Source organism: Abrus precatorius, unplaced genomic scaffold (assembly GCF_003935025.1).
Source record: "Abrus precatorius isolate BTA unplaced genomic scaffold, Abrus_2018 Scaffold2, whole genome shotgun sequence".
NCBI classification, from domain to species: domain Eukaryota; kingdom Viridiplantae; phylum Streptophyta; class Magnoliopsida; order Fabales; family Fabaceae; genus Abrus; species Abrus precatorius.
The window spans coordinates 33585438-33607134 of record NW_020874362.1 but is presented as its reverse complement, the minus strand read 5'-3'; the positions used below and the strand labels follow the sequence as shown (position 1 = coordinate 33607134).

The window sequence follows — 21697 nt, the reverse complement described above, 5'->3', positions numbered from 1 at the left end:
TCGATATACAAGTGTGTAGATATCTTTATGCTATTTTTTGTGATTCTTCCGCTACAAACTCATTCACTTCAATCTGATTGTGAGTAATGAAATGATTTACAAGTTCTTCATGGTTGTTGATTAAAAACAAGAATCAATGAGACATGCACACATTTTTTAATTTACACTTTGCCCCCCAACTTCGCTCTCATTCCTACTGAGCCTAGCATTCCTATTACCGATAATCGTTGATATAGTTTTGATAATAGGTTTATAACCCTTAACATTTTTAGATTTCTAATGAAATAACAGCTGATTGTTAAATTTATTTGTTTTCTTTTACATTATAAAATTTAATTTCAACTTGGCACCCCTATACATAGAAATGTTTTAAACTACATTGCCTTCTAGTCCACAATTCAGTAGTCTTTTGACATTGGATTACTAAGAATCTTATTTAACAACTACCTGATGGTCTTAAAAGCATGAGTCTGCGATAAAATATGCAATGAAGAATTACTTAGCATATTTTTACCTATCTCTAATAATGTTATGTTACATTTTGTTTAGAGTGAACCAACATTATGGCTTGTTCACATATGATACATTTCTCAAAGAATTTGGCAAATAAACTTGGACATTGTCCACTTTTGTCATAACTTCCAACATACTAACCACATTAATTATATCTTACGATTTCTACTTTTCTGTTTAATTGTCTTTCAAATTCTTCAATGTAAAGCCTACGGCATTTACAACTCGATATTTAACATGCAGCAAATCGACATAAAAGCAATTCCACACGAATGTTACTAATACTTCATTGATTGTCGTGTCAATCCATTCATTTCAAGTGTCCAGACACACATGTTCTATAATTTAATTGTTCCAAAGGAAAACGATTACCAGTTAACCCCTACTTGACCGGGATGCACATGATAACACAACAAATCCAACTTTTTTAAAAATGTAGCTGCAAACTTACATCTAGAACAGTAATCTAACTCTCCACACATATCTGAATAATTGAGATCAAGCAATGTATCTTAACTTCAACTCATAAAAATAAGATGAATTACTCTTTCAAGCCTCAGGATCTGCACGATCATAAAGGATATGCCTATTATATGCCCTCCATAAATATCTAGCAAGAAGATTCAGTGCACTATGACAAGATTTATAAATGCTTGAAATGGGCTAACCTTGAGTTGTTCTAAGGAGTTTATATGTGAAATTGTATCTTGATGAATACCAAGGTTATAATATATTTACTGGCTAGCTACAATAACGCGTAATATATATACTTGCTAGCTACAATACTTGAAATTCATGAAAAGAAGTAACTTGCTAAGCATTTTCTGTGTCACTTGAGCCTGTGTCACTTGAGCCAGCACGAGCATCCAAATTTAATTCCTCTGCAACATCGTCAACTATCCTCCACCTGTTAGATGCATCCAGAATAATTAAATTTTAGCATAGCTTGACATGATCAAAGTCAAAACCATGCTTTGCACCATACCTCTCAAGCACAAACTTCCCTTCTTTGTATATTTCATTTTTGTCGTGTGCGACAACCTGAATGAATCCAAATTTGTTATAATTTGAAACTACTTCGAACTAATAAAAAATGTTATGCTAATATATGGTGATAAGTGCAAATTAGATAGAGGAGGGAACATGGAGAAAGACTTAACCAAGCACCTGCATACCAATGACGTTACCATGTTTCCTTATCTTATCATGATTTGTTTTCTTATTAGATAGGATTATGATAAATGCATCGAAAACATCTCAACACATTGTCGTACAACTCAATAAATATCCATTCTACTTTATATCTCTCTCTCTCTGCTTTGTCTCTCTTCTCTATATACCTAAAATACCAGTATTAACATGGTATCTTAGAGAGGTACCATCCTTCGTGACCTGTTTTGCCACTATTCCACTCCCAAGCTCCATAAAATTAGTTGTATTTTATTTTTATGATTCTTCCATCAAATTGACCCTCCAACTCCTTTCTATTATTGTTTCTCCAACTACCATCATTTTTTCCCCACTGTCGTGTCATCTTTCTGGCAAATGTACATACTTTAAATTGTGCACTGAGATTAGGGAAATAAGTTTAGTCCCATGACTTTACCGGAAGTATCAACTCACCCCGTGACTTTTCTAGAGACAATACCTAGCCCATGGCTTTGCCAACAATTTGCAAGGTAATGCAGCTTTCCTAAAGACAATACTTAGATCCACAGCTTTCCTAGAGATTCACTTGGCAATACAACTTTCCCAGAAAAATCAATCTGGCCTCACAATTTCACCAGAAGTACCAACTGCCCAGGTGCCTTTCCCAGAGAAATCAATTTTGCTTTGCAGCTTTCCCAGAGATTTGTCTAACTCTGGCTGCCCCAGAGAAATTAGCTTGGCCCCACTGCTTTGAAATCTAGAAGTATCATCTGACCCCGTAATAGTCTTGAAGAATCATTTTAATTATTCCGTTTGAGAGTCTCAAGTCATCCTGTTTGTACTTCTTTAAAGGGTTTATTTGTAACAAGCTTTTAACTCAAGGGAGAGTCTTAGGATAGATAAAAATATTTAAAAATATCATCCTATTATATAGTATCTTACTATCTTCTAGAATTAGTTACCTTAATTTATCATTATCTCTTGGGATTAGCAACCGTGTTTCCTTATCTCATCATGATTTGTCTTCATAATTAGATAGGATTATGATCAGCATATCCAAAACATCTCAACACATTTTCATACATCTCAGTGAATACCAATTCTGTTTATCCCTCTTTTTCTCTATATACCTAAAATATCACAATTTCAACAATTTCCAATGCACTTCTAACAGGATTTTTTTACATATTGATCTCAGGGCAATCATTAGATTTTTCCCATACTTTTAAACTCTTTCAGAAAGAAGTTTCGTATCTTCAGACCTGTCATTTCTAAAACAAGACATGCAGCACTTAACAAACTCAACAAAATAAATTCCTCAAGCCCATAAAACTTCCCCAAAAGATGTTATTTGTATATTAATCTTCACAATATTCCATATTGACTACATGCTGTATGATGCTTATTCCTTAAAGTGATCAAAATCATGACATGAAAGGAAACTACAGGTGCAAAAGGTAAAGCTCACATATTTCCATCCAAGAATTTGCCCACAGCAGCAACAAAATATGTCTTCAACTGTATGCAATCCAGATAACATCAATCTCTCCACCTGATCCCCAAGTGTTATATTCACCCTATCAAAGGCCGAAGATTAACAAACAAGGACATTGGAAATTGTTAATCACAAAGGTGCAGGTAAGGCGTTGATTTTGTAAGCCAGAAGAAAATCATAACTTTTTTATATCATAAATAAACCCATCATGTTTCAATTCATTTTCCCAAACCTATAAGAGGAATAAATGCTTTAGGGTTGGGGGTGCTGTGAGGGCAGGGAGGCCCTGGCAGGGTGGAACTATTAAATTCGTCTGTAGCAAAATACCAAACAAATATCAAAGTAGATTGATATGAAAGTATGATGATAACCTGAAAAATCAGGGAATAGGGGACAGGACAGGGAGCAGGGAGCAGGGAATAGAAACGAACAGTTTAAATAACTTACACATTGCTGAAAAGGTATGCCCTCCCTTGACTGCAGTTGAAGGACTGATCATCACAGGGAAACAAACGACAGTCAAATTGCTAGAGTATATGGAAAGACTTGTGCACAAGGAACTAGGTACATTTTTGAGAGTGGAATAAGTCACAGCAATTTATAATAATTATCTAGGACAAGATTAAATTTGACTGTTGAACCTGTTTTACATTCTTGGATTTATATAACCTGTTTTGCAGTATTTTGAATGGAAAAAGCATAAAGTTAGCTTACATTGGAAATGTGAAAGGCTCACCAGTCACTGGCATTTTCATTAAGCAGTTAAATAATAACACAATAATTTTTTTGGAAAGAGACTAAAAGTGCCAAAAGTGTCAAGAAATGAAATAATTCAATTTGCTGTCAAAGTAACGACAATCACATATATTGGCCTGGTCTACTCTTTATGCCAAAATGTAAGTTTACAACATTGTGCATCTTTGCGTACAGAATTATATTCACACCTAAAAACATTTGGACTTTAGCAAAATTCTAATTTATGTACCATGTATAGCAACATCAAATAAAATGGAGGAGTGTTAGAAACACACACTTTAATACACTATTAATTATTAACTAAAATTTATTAGAAACTACAAAAGCATGAGTGAGATTTATTATATTAGGAGTGTGACTTGCACAATTTTTGTAATTTCTAATAAATTTCATCCAACAATAAAGTTTGTTTGAAATAGTGTCTTAAAGAGTGTATTGTTAACATTTCTCGATAAAATGGTGGCAAAATAAGCAAATTCTAACCAAAATTATTTCACTCCTAAAAGCCAAGTTGATATTAGGAGAGCCCTCATTTTAAATAAGACCTCCCTGTCTCACACCCACAATGGAAGTGGGTAGTAGAAGTGTGATGAAACAAAATGGCAAGGAACCAAGGGGCAAGTGACTCAAAAGCTCTCTTATACTTCACACTAACAAGTAACAACTTTTATTGTGGTTTGAATATTTAAAAAAATAAAAAAATTCTTCCAAGTCGTTTCTTTGGTTTCTACTTTCTAGCATTGAAACAAGTGAAAAAATCCCTCCACGGGTTCCATGTACATTCTTCCACAGGGCATAAGCTAGGAAAGAAGGGATGTGTCTTGCAGAAAAGTGTTCACAGTACACTTGTTCATTCAATAAAAATTCCCTATGGAGTTGTGGAATGAAACATGATCTACAATCATATTTAAATTTTCCCCAAAAGTAAACTTTTATTCTTCTCTCAATAAAGTTAATTCCAATTTCAAAAAAGCAACTTCTTCATTAACCTACTACAAAAGTCAGCTGTTTCAGTTCATCGTTACCTACATGATCCCATACTTAGCAATCTCGGATAGTAGTGTGTAGCAATCAACGCCAAAAATGCTATGACGGGATAGATAGCGCATAGCATAGTGGGATGACTGCTTTTTAGAAATTTTATATAAAAATTAAATAATTTATATATATAAATGTAAAAAAATCTAAAAAAACTTAAAATCCATGACATATTCATAATTAAAAATAAGTCATAGTTCTTAGGCAAAACAAACAAGAATAACAATAGAAGTAAATAAATCCCCCATAGCAGTGCATTTTAGGCAAAATTGATTTTTTTTTTTTTAAGTTTCGCTCTAGCCGCTATAGCAGTACTACTGCCGCTATTTTGGCTGCTATTCAAAACCGCACCGCTCTTCAAATTTTATAGTGGCCTAAGGCTGCTCTGTTCCGTTATTGATAGCTATGCATGATCCAACGCTAGCTCCATACAGGGTTCTTCGCAGATTAAAATTAATTCATACAGTTACCATCCCTTGCTTAATTTTCATCCAAAAACTTATGACTTCAATGTCTAAATCATTAATTCACTGGACTCATGAAATAAACATTTGCCACAATTTCCATCCTAGCATCATCTCACACGTCATTTAGGCAATTCCAAACTGAAAACACCCGCACCAGGAACAAATGCCTGCTTCAATTTACAGACTCAAACCATCCTTCTCCAAATATTGATATCAAATTCAATACATCATCTTTTCAAAAACAAAAGGAATCAGATAACTTCTAAATCCCTAATTTATCAGAAAGTTGCACCGAACATAGCATGCAGACACTGCAAAAACTCAATGGATTCTGTATTTCCAGAAAGTGATTGCAACCCAGTTACAGCCAATCAATAACCAAAACAAAAACAGTAACTTTCCACACATTTAATTAACCTTCAGACACAGAAAAAGTGAATTTTTAATATTGGGCAAACATTAAAAAATATAAAAAAATTGGAAAAAGAAAAAGTGGGTTTGAAAGAGAGAAGCGTACACGAGAGAGAACGTGATCAGCGAGGGCAAGAGGGGTACGGCAGAATCTGCATCGGTAGGATCTACCATCCAAATCAACAAGAAAAACCCTTCCCATGTGAATCTCACTCTCACATAACCCACGCAACACCAATCTCAACACCACACACACAATCCTCCACTCCCCTCGCCTATACAAATTCCGTCCTTCCTTCTTCTTCTTCATTTAATAATTTATTAAATATGAGAATTAAATTATTTTACGAATAATTTTATCAAATAACTGTTTATAAATGATAAATTTTATTAATCTGCTAATTAAATAAGATATATATATTAAAATAAATTATGTATCTGTAGACATATTCTAATAAATATATAATGAACTAAAGTAAAATTATTGTTTGATTAATTTATGAATTGTATAAATTTTTAAAAATTAATATTGATATAAATTGTGAATGCAATAATAAAATTAATAAAATTTACAAATCGACAAAAGTTATTAAATGATTTTTTAAAAATAATTTGATTTGCACTTATTAAAATCATACTTTTTAAATATATCAATTAAATTATTTGAATTGAGGCGAAATTTGCCGTATATGCTGGACAGTTAGAGCTTACATTATCCCGGATTTTGATTCCAAACTACCTGATTAATTGCTGAAATATATATAATGTTTTTAATTATAATAGAAAATTATTTTGATATTTATTTAGTAATTAAAAAAACATGTATATCTTGAATTTTTAGTCATTACAAATATTTACATATCAACATGAACAACGGTTAAGGTCTTTAATTATTATAAAGATAAAAATTAATTTATTAAGCTTGTATATAGTAAAAACAAGGGTTTAAAATGCCTCAAAAATACAATTTTTATATTAAGTGTTATAAAAATTATTAATTTTTTGTGATTTGATAATTTATGATTAGATTTTTGTATTGACAGATTATTTAAATTAAGTTCTAATAAAAATATATTTAAATAAACAATTTGATTATTAGTTATGTAACAATTTATTTTTATAAATTTAATTATAAAAGTTATGAAAATAAATTTAATAAACCTTCTTCTAATAAGTGTTATTAAAATATTAAAACAAACTTATAAAAATTATAAACTGTTATCATAAATTAAAATAACTTTCGCAAAATTTTATAAATCCCTCAAAAGGTTAAATTAAAGTTGAAATATTCCAGTCATTCTTTATTTTTTGTTTATAAAAAATATTTCACTCATTTAATAAACATAGACAAAGTTTTGAATAATTATCAGTTTAAAAAGTATATATTATAGATATTATTTTAATTTATATTTTAAATATATATATATATATATATATATATACACACACAACATATTGATAAATTAGTACTATTAATATTTTAACTCTCCTTAAAAAAAGAGTTAACATTGTAACACATTGAAGAATGCAAGAGTGGTGAATCTTGTATCAACACAAAGAGAAATAGAATTGCTTAGCATAAGTTAAATTCTATCGTATGATATACTGAGTATGAAAATCTCATCCAACAGGTCTCAAACCCACAGCTTGAGAAATAAAGCTTTTAACCACTACACTCTCATTTTTATTATATAAAATAGACAAATTTTAATTTATATTATATTATTTTGTTTTAATATTATTAAAAAATTAATTTAATATAACAAAATATTTAACATATAGTAAAGCATATTCAAATAAATTTATGAAGATAAAAATATTATGTTTGTTAGTAAACATGTAATAAAATTAATTAACATAAATTTAAAATTTTAATTTATTATATTAATTTTAATTTAATATATTATATAAATTATATATATATATATATATATATATATATATATATATATGAGGAAGGATAAGTCTAAAAGACTCTTACACCTAATTTGAACCTTTCATTTAACTTAAATCTAACGATCAATGAAGTAATAAATTATAACCTGTTAGATTTAAATTAAATAAAATATTCAGATTGAGTATAAAAATTTTTAGACTTATATTAATATAAGAAGATTTTGTCCATATACATATATATAATTATTTAATATTACTTTATTAAAATATAATTTATATTTTTATAAATTTTTGTTTTTAATTCATCTAGCTCATAAAGATAAAGGAGAAGAAACAATAAAAGCACTCACTTGTAAAAATGGTATAAAATAATATGAATTTAATTAATACTTCGAACTCGAGCCACAAACTCCTCGTTTAACCAATAAAAATAATAGTGAAATGCCAACCAATGCTTTAATAATACTAGTTAAAAATTTTAAAACAAAACAATTTGTTAAAAAATATAATTAATAAATGTTATGTAAAAAATAATAAAACTTTGTTTTTCCAAATATTTTACATAGTTACATACTTGAGACTTCAAAGAAAGTTTACTTTTCTTATTACTTTCCTTTGGATGCCACATTTCTCGTCATTTTATTTCCAAGGCTTGTGATTCTTTTCTTTGAGTTTTAGAAGTTGTAAGTTCATCTTTTATTTATTTAGCTTTTCCTTCATTTATTTTCTACCTTTCCATTGTTTCTAGGAGGACCATTCATTTTTTATTTTTTATTTTTGCTACTTTATTATTATTTTTTTTTGGGCTTTAGATTTTGGATATGATGTCATGTCCAAGAGTGTGAAAAAGTTATTTGTTATTTCAGATGGCCTATTTATCTTAAAATGCCTTTCAAATTTTTGTTCATAACCTTCATGCTTGTTTACCATTATACTTGTTTACTAGTTTGGGACTTGTTTTCGAAAACTTTCCCCTAATTTATCAAGGTATATTTATATCTCTTAAGAATTAACGAAATTTCATTCAGTACTCTTATCTTATTTTATATTACTCTAACATCTCATAATTCATATAACTGTACAAGAAATCAATCAAGAATTGTTATATTACCCTGCCAAGAAAGTTATCTTACATATTCAACTGTGAATAAGTTTTCGCATATATCAGTGTTAACTTCATGCCTATAGGGTGCTTTCAATTTTGCTGAAAAAGAAAGTTAAAAAATTAGAAAATTCACTTCCGGGAGAGGGTGGTGGTTGTTTTTCCTGTAACTCTAGATATTGAAGTTGCCTCCTCAACTTTTGATCAAGTTCATCCATTTATTATATCTAACAATGAATACTTGACTCTAATGGAGATTTTGCCACCCTCTACCGAGAGCTTGGCTCCAGTGACAACCCAATATCCAGGAGTGTCATTTGGACCCCTAACAACTTCATTTGTGTCTACAAACCTCAACATCTTAGGAGTCTTTGTTGGTACAGGTGCATCAGTAGTAGACTCAACATTGTAAGTTCCTGTGGCCACTGCTGAATCAATATCCTCCTTAGGTGGCTTTTCAGTCTCAATTCCAGGTTGGTGCAATTCTTGGCTAAGCAATGTGCTCATCATTACTGAGAAAAATCCAGATTTTCGTGATGCGGATGAAGGACCATCCCATTCTGATTTTCGAATTTTGGATGATGCTACTGCTGAATATCCAAGCCTCAAGAAAAGAACTTTCTTCATTTTAATAAGCTTTACCTCAAACCATGCCTTTGTCACAATACATGAGGACTCATCAATAAGTGAACCATTACATTGTATAGGGGCAGTGCATATATGTGAAAACATTTTCCACTTAACAGGTTCAAAGTAAGCGGCTCTGTTTTCAATTAGTTCATCAATGCAATTATGATTATGATGGTCCAACACTTTAATTGTACTGGGAAGATTGGAGAGGTGCTGAAGATGGATTGCTAGGTGGTCACTTTTTCTACCTTCCAAAAACAATCGAAGACCAGTTATAGGACGATATCCACAATCAACCTGCAAATTGGTTAAAATGAGTTTTGGACTAAACGTACCATGTCATTTGCAGCCCTTGAGAACAGAGTTGTTGGGAATTACATGTGTGTCACATATTGTCACGTTAAGGATCACTTATATGAGCTTTAACAACATCATGAATTCATCATGTTCTATTTCTCAAGAGAAGATCTGCTAGAAAGCTTTTTTATTTCTTTCTAAGTAAAAATGTTTTCTTCAAAAAATTTCTTGTAAATTGAAAACATATAATCATTTTTAAATCAAGACAATGTTCATTATTTTTTAATGTAAAATATCATGCAAATTTAATAATTTATTTTTAAAGTAAAAAGATTGTCCAATTTGTAGAAGGTATATTTACCTATATTTTTAGTAGATATGAAACATCTTAACACACTTTGTTCACACCTAAAACTGAATATTTAGCATGTAAAATTTGAAGAACTTATCTACAGGTAATATAATATTTAAATTAAATAAATTCTAATAGCATGTTAAGAAATTTATCACACACCCAAAAGTTAGCTTAATTTAACTTATAAAAATGATAATTTCTTAAGTTTTTATAAATTGTATTTTGTCAATATTTGTAATTGATACACGATATCTTAATAGAAAGACATTATTTAGGGTGTGGTTAGCTAGAAAAATAAGATAACTAAAATAGTAAAATATTAAATCATACATGTACCTAAAAAATTATAAAAATAAAATGAAAATGTAAAAGTAGGTCATATTTTATCCTTTATAAATTTTGTTAATTTAATTCATGAGATAAGAAAATGGATGAAAATACAATACTATTAAGAGAATAATCAAACATTTTTCTATCATAAGGTTTTCGATATTGTCTAACAGGCAACAAGTGAAAATCAAAACTTTTCAATCCCTTCCCATTTTATTCTCCATTTTATTTTTATCATCGTTTTTTACCAATACTACCATATAAACCCTTAAATTGTTCTTCCTATATCAACACTTTGTTAGATTAGGATCAAGAATATGAATCTAACCAAAGGATTGCATTTTCTAATTCCTACAATAATAGTTTTTGTGCAATAGTTTTGTAAAAGTTAGTTAGAGTTATTTCTTTACTGATTTGGCTGTCTTATTTTTTTCTTTCCTGTTATTCCATCAATTGTGTATAAATACACATGCTATTGTATAATGACTTACCTTCTGTATCAGTTTTATGAATGACATCAACCACTTCTCATTTTGATCAGTTTACTCTCAACAGAAGAAAAGGGTTAGACTTATTTTTGTGCAAGTGAACCCCCCTGTACATATTTATTTCCTTCATTTCATTATTGAAGCCAAATAAAGTAAGGATTCCTTTCTAGTAATACTAAACAAAGTGAAAGCAGGCTTTTATAATACTCATACCCTTCCTTTCTATTTATTTTTCCTTACCATGTATCTTTTCCCTTCATTTACCTCATGTCAATAGACAAAAGGTAATCGGAATCCATGCATGCAATCACAAACCAGCTAAGACGGGAAAGTCTATCACAGAACATGCGTATATATACCATATTGATTGTCACTTCATATTACCTGCATCGTTTTTATATAAAGCTTTGGCCCCATGAATGTGAACTGAAGTGCTGGAGACTTGTTTCTTCTATGATTGGAACCAAATCTAAGAGGTTGATCATACACTGGAGCCCAGTGACGACGTAACTGAAATTCTAGGAATTGATGAAGTTCTTCTATTGGGGGTTTATCTGCATGATACATAAATTATTTGATAGTTTGGCAGTTAAGACCAGATAAGCCATAATGTTTCAATCCATAAATAACAATATAATTATCTTCTATATTGATTTTGATTGCATCTATAGATACATACGTTAAAATTAAGAGATGCATATTAGTATCCAAAATAACTTTTTAAGTCTACCACAAACCACTAGCCCCCAACATAATCCATCTTTATGAAGTATTTTGGAAAAACCTTCGTGTGAATGTTTCAAGTCATGCAAATGAATATGGTAGAAAACTATAACATCAGTCACATGACACAATTGTTCACCATAGGTAAGATAAATGACACTTGCTCAAGCCTTAGAGTATGTGAGACATGAGACATCTTAATACACTCCTTCACATTAAAACTAAACACTTAGTTCATGAACTTTGCTGGATAAACTTTGAAACTATATTATTAAAAAGTGAGCCTAATTCACACCTAAAATCTAAATCAAAAGAAGAGGATTGTTCAAGTCTTGCGCAAAATATTCTAACCATATTCCTAACTCCGAGTACATATTAACACGCCTATTAAGCAAACACTAGTGCCTTATTTATTGCAATGCTAATAATAAATAAACTACATAAATTTGAAACAACAAAATTGTCAGACCAAATTGGAAATGACTATCTAAAGTCGTAATATATCGCGTGGAGAAATGCTTACACACATTTAAGATACAAATTTATTGCATGGTTTAAAAATCCAATGCCAGGAACAGAATTCATTAGTGACGTAATAGGCACAAGATTCATTGATATGACATTTGGTGATTGTGATACGGTAGAAATCCACTTATCATGATTTTGGTCAATACCAAAATAACCACCCCTTCGAACTGAAATGCTCATGATATCCTGTACGAAAAATAATTTTGAATAAACAAGCATGGAAGTGTCACATTTATGGTGATTACATCGCATGCAGATGAAGAAATGACAAATCTCATGACTACTTACTTGATTTTTTGTAAGACTTTTGACATGTGGATTAACTGAAGCAGCAAGAGCTATATGGACTTCCCAAGGAATCTCCTCATCATTCTGCAAAGATGATTACAAAAATATTTCAATAATTAAAATTTGAAAACATTAGATTTCCTGTAAGGTAGTAAAATTGGGATATTGTTCACTCACGTTATTATTTTAACCAAAAAGTTTAAATGATTATTAAAAACAAATTAACTTTATGTCCCTCTAATGATCATAACTTATATATATCAATGATCATTTACATGAAGCTTTGATGCATATATATTTGTAAATTAGTTAACTGCAGTTTCATAGTCAACAGCCACTGAAGAAGAAATCAGCAACATGTTTTCTTTTCCCCAATACCAAAAGAGCAAATATGTTTGTCAATTTATCTCCAAGTGGATTTATAGAGGAAAAAACTAAATCCCTACTTCCACATCTTCGTATGTTGATTTTCAAGTGCAATATAAATAAATAAAATGAAAGTTATAAACATATTTTTCGAAATTACAAGGAGCCCTTGATAGAGAAAGTTAAAAATGTGTTGGCACATTTGATCAATCGTTAGTACCTTCAGCATTTGTGATATTTCAGAATTGCCACCATAACTTGTATTTAAATCCCTAGAAAACCTCTCATCAGCTACTTGCTTTAGCAATTTTTGCACTTCAGCGGGTTCAAGATTTGACTTTGTTAACTGCTTTATATGAACCACATCCATTCCTCCCATTTTCACGCCGACAACAGAATGGGTGCCATATTTCTCGATAAACCTGAAGAATTTCACTTAGTGCACCATTCATGTCCAAATCAACATATGTACTACTCTAGTCGGTGAATTGCAGCATTAGCAAACTAATGCTTCCTATTTAGTCAGAGCAAATACAAGTTAAATTTTCAATCAAATCCGTGGTTTATGAGTGTTATTAACTCTTTGTAGAGACAACTAATAAAATCTATAATTCTCTCTAATACTTAGCATTTATATGATTGCTAATGTACACTTCAAAAAAAATGTTAAAAAGTACTTAATTTATTTATTTTTGTGTAGAGATAATAATTATTTTTTTAAAAATATGTAGGTATACACCAGCAAACTCTTATAAATAATAATTGATGAAAATGATATTTTATATATTATTTTGTGTTTTCACATACATACATGCACACAATTTTCGTATTGGCCTTTTATTTTGAATTATACTATATTTTTTATATTTTAAATAAGCATAAATTTAATCAGTAATAGGAATAAATTTTATCAATTATCATTTAAAGTAAAATGATTTTTTTAAAACAAGTATTAAATTTAAAGTGATATTTAAAGTAAACATAAGATAAAAACATTGACCGGAAACATTATATAACATTATCAAAAAAAATTTGAACACACCAAATATTTTTTTTAAATTTCTAAAAAATTATTTTTCAGAAAATATGATTCTCAATAAACATAATTCCTACAAACTAAACAATATTTTGTACACTAAATATCCCTTTAGTTCAAGAAAAACTTTTTAAAAAATATATATATATAGTCAATTTAAAAAAAAAACTAACTTATGTTAAATAAATAAATAAATTAGACGTAAATTTTAAAAATGAGAAAAAAAAACTCAATCTTTGTAAGGTATATAACCTAACGTGCTTAGATTGAATAGCCACAACAATAATGATACTAGAGCTACATGTGCAAGCCAAATTTATTTATGAAAAATGTTTGGGAGTGAAGATTATCCCTCCTATTTAACGTGTTTTGATTTTCGTGCAAATTAAATCGTGTAAGCATGAATAAAGAGTAAGAGGAAGAAGATAATATTATGTTAAAAATATTTAGTTAAAATTTATAATTTTGTTTATTATCACTTTTATAAATTATTTATTTAATTTAATTTTTAAAAGTTATATTTTAAATAAATAATGTTAATTTCTTCAGAGAAGTCCACCATTTTATCATAAAAATTTCCACTTTAAAATTTAACTCAGTCTTTGTAAATACAAAAATATATTTTATCATTCTCTTACCTTATTTTTATAATTAATTTTTAAAATATTAAAATTTAAAAATAGTATGAAGTATGAGTAAGAAGGAAAAGAAGTTATATTATCATGATAATTCTTCACTCATCGTCATTGTTGTAAGAATTTAGGACAATGACAATGATAAGATGTAAGAGTTAAATAAAAATAAAATATAATAAAATAAAAATAAGCTCTTATCTTATTTTTTATTTAATGTATATCTTGACAATAAAATAGATAATATTATGTTATCTTGTTTAATAAATGAGATAAACAAAAAATAATGAAAAAAATATAAATTATATTTAAGTAAAATATTATGATGTTTTCAACTTTGTTACAATTAAAATATTTTAGGTAAAAAATTATAATTAAAACAAAAAATTATTAAAAATCATATTTTATAAAAGTTTAAAATATTTTTTTATTATTTATAAAAATATTTTTTAACATTTTTTATATTTTTTAAAAATATTTTGATTAAATAAATTTTCTATTAATTCTATATTCTAAATTAATATTTAAATAATAAATAGTTATATATTTTATAAATCATTTTGACTCACTGTTAACCTACATTTTAACGGATTAAAATGAGAGCAGAACTGAAAGGACTAGTAAATACAAAATCTTTCCCTAACTCACTATTTTCAGTGAGCTAAGTAGGCTAACCCATCATACTTGACCTAATTTGTCATCCCTATTTCTAATCTATCAAGTCTCTTGATATTAAGAATTTGATATATAATATAGTAATTCAACGAGATAAGTTATCACATTCTTAGTATTCATCAAACATAAGATAAAATAAAATTTTCTATCATCTTATCTTATTTGAACTGCCATACAATTAAAATAAGATATAATAGATTAATATAATAAATTATCATGTCATGTTACTTAATAAACATTAAAAATATTACATGAAACAGCAAGATATCTTATCTTATTATTTTATCCTTATTATCAAATAAATTCTTAATTTTTATACTTTAGTTTATGTGTAATTTTGGTCTCTTTAATTTTAATTACTTACATATAGTTTTTTTTAATTTTTTTAATTATTTAAATTAAATTCCTCGTTACCAAATATTTGTTTGATATTTAATAAAAATATAACAAACATATAATATATTATTAATTTATATAAATTTATAAAAAAACTACATACAATAATTAATATCAAATTCTTATTATATTTTATATATTTCATTTAGCATTTATATTTAAATATTTTAAACATATTTTCTTTAAATTTTTATTAATTATTAGATAAAATATTGAAGTGAGAAACTTAATTTGAACCATGAAAAAAATTTAAAAAAATAAATATAAATAATCAAAATAAAAAACTTAAATTACATATAAATTGAAGTATTAAAATGAAATAATTAATAATGAAATACTTACTCGGCAAGAGCAGCAGGATTCCATGAAGATGGGACTTCTCTGATAACATCGTTGGCAATGGTCCTGTGTGATCCATCTAACTCAACTTCATACAATGTTATGAACCACCCATCAAAACCCAGCATTTTCGTGGACGTTGCATCTTTCTTCCAGCAGCAACTTCTCAGGTCAAACATCGCATTGAACATGCCAGATGGGATATTCCCTGATAAAGAGAGTTTTTGATTAAATAGCTTAGACATCTGCAACAACACAAATTCACTCAAATCATATTAATTAACATATAAGTATTTTTAGCATTACTTTTTATCAAAATTTAAATTTTATCTTAATAATTTGCAAAAAAAAAGGTGTGTGTGTGTGTGAAAAAGATGGAAAATACCTCATCAAAGGGAAGGATGTGGGAAAGCCTTAAGCGTTCTCCCGGGTGACACTTGACGGAAGAGGGAACGTTGGGAACGACAACCCCGCCGGGAAATTCGAGGTTCTTAGTGTGATTGATGTCAAGCTCCAACACTCTGCATTTGCATACCCCCAAACGAATGTCTTTGCAAACGTCGTATCCCAACCCAATCACCGACACCGCTTTCTCCGCCGCTGATTGCGGCTCCAACTCGTACCCTCCATTTCTTATCATATCCATTCTCATTTACCCCTAAAACCTTTCCTAAAATCCAATACTATAATACCAACATCATCACCTCCACGTCTACTCTAAGTCTTCGTTGCTGCTTCTGCTGCAATTTCAACACAACTTCTATTTTTCGTTTATTTTTTAAGAAATGCTGAAGAATTCTAATATTCCTATAATATTTTTATAATACTTCTTATTTATTTTGTTTTTCTATCACATTCTTATCTTATGTTTTCTCTCCTCTTACATTTTTCTTAAAAGATTTGTCGGAAAATATACAAATTTATTATATAATTATAATTTCTCAACGATAGATAAATAATTTTCTTCTAGCAATTACTTCGAGCTTTCTGCTGGGTCACTGTCACTCTCCACAATGCCGACTAAGTCTGAAGAAGACCAAATACGCGGGAAGGAAACTACTAGGCTACTAGCTGAATGCATGCTAACTATATAAGGTCAGAATATTTTATATATATAAGGTTAGAGTGTATAGATATGAAATTACCTTATGGCTCGCTTTTGTATTTTAAGAGCGATCTAATTAACTATGAGAAATATATTTGTTTAGAGTTAACTATGAAATTACTTTATTAACTCGTTTAGCTTGATTACAGTTGCGTGCATGCGTTGATGCCATTTAATTATGCAGAAATCAAAACGAAGACTATTTATTTCTTCTGAAAAATGAACATTTCTTCTGAAAAAATAGAATAGACTGTACAGATCGATCTAAGGAAAAAAATCAATGGATGAGAAGGGGAAAAAGTAGTAGTGGTGGTAATTGCAGAACGGACTAATTATGACAAATTATTATGCTATTATTTTTAACATAAATATATGTAAAAGCTTTGAATGAATATCCACCTTGATATATATGTTGAAAGAATTACACGTACACTGATAAATATATATATATTCTTGCACGACTTTATTTATATATTTTATTAAATTATTTTATTTTAAATAAATAAAAAATATAATTTAGATATAAAAATATGATATAAAATTATATTATATTAAATAATCATAAAATACTTTTTTATATACTATATATTTTTATATATTTTTCATCTTTCTCTGCAATAAAAAAATTTATTCCTTTTATTTATGTTACTCTTTTCAATGTCTTTCTCATTAGAAGTTTTCCTGTTTTTTTGGTATTTGAAATAGTGTTTGACTTCTTGATTGAACTAATTATTGAAAGGGTGTTTAAATAGATGATTTAGTTGGTGCGTGAAATGATTGAGTGTTACAAGCTTAAATGGTAGAGCAACTTTGCATGTGCTTTTTTTATTATTATTATTACTTGTTACTCTATAATTTCTGCATTTAATAGAAAAATTCCTTTTTACTCAATTTTGTTGCATCCTTTCTCAGAGTTCCTTATTTCTTGTCCTTTTAGGTCTTCCAAGTTATTTTCTGAATGGAGAAGAGAGTACACTGTATTGAAGTTTCAACACATAAATTTGAGACATTTATTGGATACAAAACATGTCCATACACTATTTTATAAGCCTCTTTTTTATAATATGAGAAAATAAAACTTTTTATACTGAGATTCATATGATTTGTGCTGTAATTGCATGATAATGTAATATAGTATCTTTATGAGTATTTAACTCCTCTAGAAGCACTCATGATCATTTAATTTCATAATATTTTTTTAAATAATTTATGTTTGACCTAAAAAATTTTGATCTTAGCCAAACTATGTAAATAACCATAACAAGTAAAAAAAAATCATATTAAAACTACATTAATAAATAAAAGACCAAGATGAATCTATTTTTCAAATAATTTATATGTCTAACTTAAAAATTTTGGTCTTCAGCCAATCTATGTAAGTAAACCTAAACAAGAGTTATTGGTATAAAACACATTGAAAAGTAATAAAATCATTTACACTACGCCAGAATGGAGATCTGAGAGCAGTTCTGTTTTAAATTAGAGAGCGTTTAGAACTGCTCTAAAATCTTGCGCTATCTGATGTGTTATATTTAAGAGAGCGGTTAAACAACCGCTCTCAAAAGTTAATATTGGAGAGCGGTTCCACGCGGAACCGCTCTCTAAAGTATAAATGTAAACACTACAGATATGAAAGAAAAACAAATTGTTAGCGTAGAGAAGATAAAGAGAACAAGCTAACAGAGAATGAAGAGGTACCTACAGATGCGAAAAAAATTAATTTGTTAGTGAGAGAAGACGAAGAGAGCATGCTAATAGAAAAAGATGAAAAAAAAACATAAGAGATGAGAGAAGACGAACATAACTTACAGTAAAAGAAACTAACTTTGTTAGCTAAAAGGAAGAAATGCATTGAGCATGTTTCATTTATAAACAATTTTAAAGACTTTAGAAAGCGGTTCTTTATTAACCTCTCCAATGTGTGACTATAAATCTGAGAGCGGTTAACAAAGAACCGCTTTCAAAAGTATAGATCTGAGAGCGGTTCTCTATTAACCGCTCTCAAAAGTATAGATCTGAGAGCGGTTAATAGAGAACCGCTCTCTAAATATGTAGTTACAAATCGATTTTTACTAATCGTTGTCTAAGTTAGCGCTCCAAAAACTCATTTCTAGCATAGTGTTAGAAACAAATAAATAAATTAGTTATACCTTTCTAACTAGCTATTTGTATTTGTAGCCCTTTGGAATAGTCCTAATCTAAGTATCTAAATTGTATATTTGTTGTATTATCATCACCACATACATCTTCTTTTTCCTTACCAACCTCTTCCATACTAACATCTATTATCAGTTTTCAATATGTTATTTTTTTTTATAGGCAAAACAAATATTATTAAAAAGAGTTTAAGGGAAACTCAAAATCCATATACACAAAAAATTACTTATTCAGAGAAATAAAAAGCAAAAATATACTTATGCAATTTCGTGAGTTCAAATACCAATCAGCTAACATAATAGCTTTTCCCTTACTAACAAGTGATAACCATTTTCAGGATCTCAGAATAATAGAATCTAGGACCTCCCTCTCATCCAAAACACCATTGGAAAATATAATTCTATTTCTATGCAACCACAAAGACCACGTTGTATTAATAAGCATATTCCTTCTCTTTTACTACAACCAACACCAACCCAAGAAAGCAAGTGAGTTAATAAATCTGAAGGCAAAACCAGTGAGAATCTAAGCCAACGCGCAGTAAAGTACCAAATTTGAGATAAAACTGAGCACGTTAAAAATAAATGAGTTGGAAGTTCCTCCAAACCATGACAGAAGCAACAAGTTATATCATCAATTTGAACACCACGATCAATCAGTAAACCTTTACAAGGAAGTGCATTCAACAACAATTGCCAAGAAAAAACCAGACACTTAAGAGGGACCTTCCCTCTCCATAGCCTTTGCAAGGCATCTGCCGTACACTGATCTACACTATTAGGACCACCAAAAAGTTTAAATAGTCATGAATACGCAGATTGCACTGAATAACAACCTGAAGAATCTGTCCTCCATACCCATTTATCTTCTTGTAGTAACTTAATAGAAACTCCATCCACAAGCTCCAACAAAAGATTAAAGCTCGATATCTCATGTTGAAAGAGTCCTCTTCGCCAACTAATATTCCAAATCCATCTAGTGCCATCATGAAAATCATTCTCTAATACACAGTTTTCAATATGTTATTATTACCCACGTTTATATTGCATATTTTCTCATTTTCATTTAATTAAGAACTATTTAATAAATATGGTTATAATATAGGATGCTCTATATACATTTTAATACTTCATAAGCATTTTTCTACTCTTGCCATTTTTAAAGCACTTTTATCATTAATGAATTTTTTTAAACTTCTATCTAAAGTTTTTCCACCTATTTTATATCATATTCTCTCTATTACTACATAATTTATGTTTTTTATTTCATCCAAACACTTCCAACATAACTAATAATCTTTATCTTTACTTATATAAAAATAATAATTTTATCTATTTTCAAAAGTACTATGTTATCACCTTTTTATATGTTTTTTTCTCCTTCACAAAATAACTTTTTTGGTGAACTTCAACAGTGAACTTAGTCATATACAAATAAAAATGTGTATTTAACTAAATAATTAATAGTAATTAAAATATATGATATAAAGTTTCGGGTTCAAATTTTTGTATATGTAAAAAAATTTCAGTAGTAGACCCACTTATTACATTTAAGTGTGCGACTTGGATTAAATCAAAATTAAATAGGATGAGAAATAAATAAAAAAACGTATAATAATACAATTTACATAATTCAATGGTTGACTAAGATTCATTTGATAAGTTATTACTGCATTTCTCTTTTTACTTGAAAGACAGTCAACTTAACTCTAAAACTAGGGATGACAATGGGTAAAATACCCGATGGGCACCCGCAAAATTTACCCACAATGGGTAGGGTATTTACCCGCTATACGGGTACGGGTATGGGTGTGGGTAAAAACTCGCAAATTTTAATGGGGATGGGTGCGGGTATGGGTATCTAAGTATCCACCCCGCCCCATACCCGCATATATATATATATATGCTTGAATTTTATTCTACAATTATGAATTGAATTTTTGTATTATTATATTACTTATGTGAAGTTATATAAAATTAATATAAAAATATATTTAATAATAAAGTAAACCAAAAAATTTATTTTGGTTTATATTTTTAATAGAAAAATTTATTTACTATTTTATATCATTTAATTAGGCTAACACAATTTAATTATTACATTGTTAATATGAGATTGACTTTTTTTAAAATATTATTTATATATGACACACATAAAATATTTTTTACACAAATATTTTTGTTAATAAAATCATATTGATGTTTAAATCATAAAGTGAATGATAAATAATAAATATATTATAAATATTTTATAAATTTTACAATCACCTACTATTACCGTAAACTTATTATTTATTAATAATATTTAAATTTTATTTTTATATTTTAATTTAAAATAATATTTTTCTATGCAATATATATATTACAAACACAACTATAATCTATTGAATCTAAATAATATTATTTTTACTATTTATTCACATTCAAAGAAGTTTTTGAAAAGATATAAATATAAAAAATTATTGTTAATTTTTATTTATTAATTTTTTTAAGATAAAAAAGTATAATTTTTTTAATATACACGTA

The 21697-nt window shown here is 28.5% G+C and overlaps 2 protein-coding genes across 2 annotated transcripts; both read right to left on the bottom strand.

Annotated features, from left to right (window-relative positions):
- Positions 1-959: 959 nt before the first annotated feature.
- On the bottom strand, positions 960-6117 carry LOC113858481 (protein yippee-like At5g53940). The gene is made up of 5 exons (XM_027491159.1): positions 5936-6117; positions 3605-3648; positions 3131-3239; positions 1499-1554; positions 960-1420 (listed from the first exon to the last, which is right to left on the bottom strand). Exons 1-5 carry the CDS (start codon positions 6029-6031, stop codon positions 1327-1329), a joined length of 399 nt encoding a protein of 132 aa, XP_027346960.1. The 5' UTR covers positions 6032-6117; the 3' UTR covers positions 960-1326.
- A 2920-nt stretch (positions 6118-9037) lies between these two features.
- On the bottom strand, positions 9038-16556 carry LOC113859880 (MACPF domain-containing protein NSL1-like). Its single transcript, XM_027492546.1, has 7 exons — positions 16296-16556; positions 15914-16155; positions 13053-13254; positions 12467-12550; positions 12178-12364; positions 11312-11481; positions 9038-9754 (listed from the first exon to the last, which is right to left on the bottom strand). The coding sequence occupies exons 1-7, from the start codon at positions 16554-16556 to the stop codon at positions 9038-9040; spliced, it is 1863 nt and encodes a 620-aa protein (XP_027348347.1).
- Positions 16557-21697: the final 5141 nt, after the last annotated feature.

Coding starts and splice junctions, on each gene's coding strand:
- LOC113858481 (XM_027491159.1), bottom strand. CDS start 6,031: ATGGGAAGGGTTTTTCTTGTTGATTTGGATGGTAGATCCTACCGATGC. Junction 3,240..3,604: donor GCATACCTTTTCAGCAATGT/GTAAGTTATTTA, acceptor GGCCTTTGATAG/GGTGAATATAACACTTGGGG. Junction 1,555..3,130: donor AAATTCTTGGATGGAAATAT/GTGAGCTTTACC, acceptor GGATTCATTCAG/GTTGTCGCACACGACAAAAA.
- LOC113859880 (XM_027492546.1), bottom strand. CDS start 16,556: ATGGATATGATAAGAAATGGAGGGTACGAGTTGGAGCCGCAATCAGCG. Junction 11,482..12,177: donor AATAAATTTGTATCTTAAAT/GTGTGTAAGCAT, acceptor TGTATCATGCAG/ATAAACCCCCAATAGAAGAA. Junction 9,755..11,311: donor TTTATATAAAAACGATGCAG/GTAATATGAAGT, acceptor ACCAATTTGCAG/GTTGATTGTGGATATCGTCC.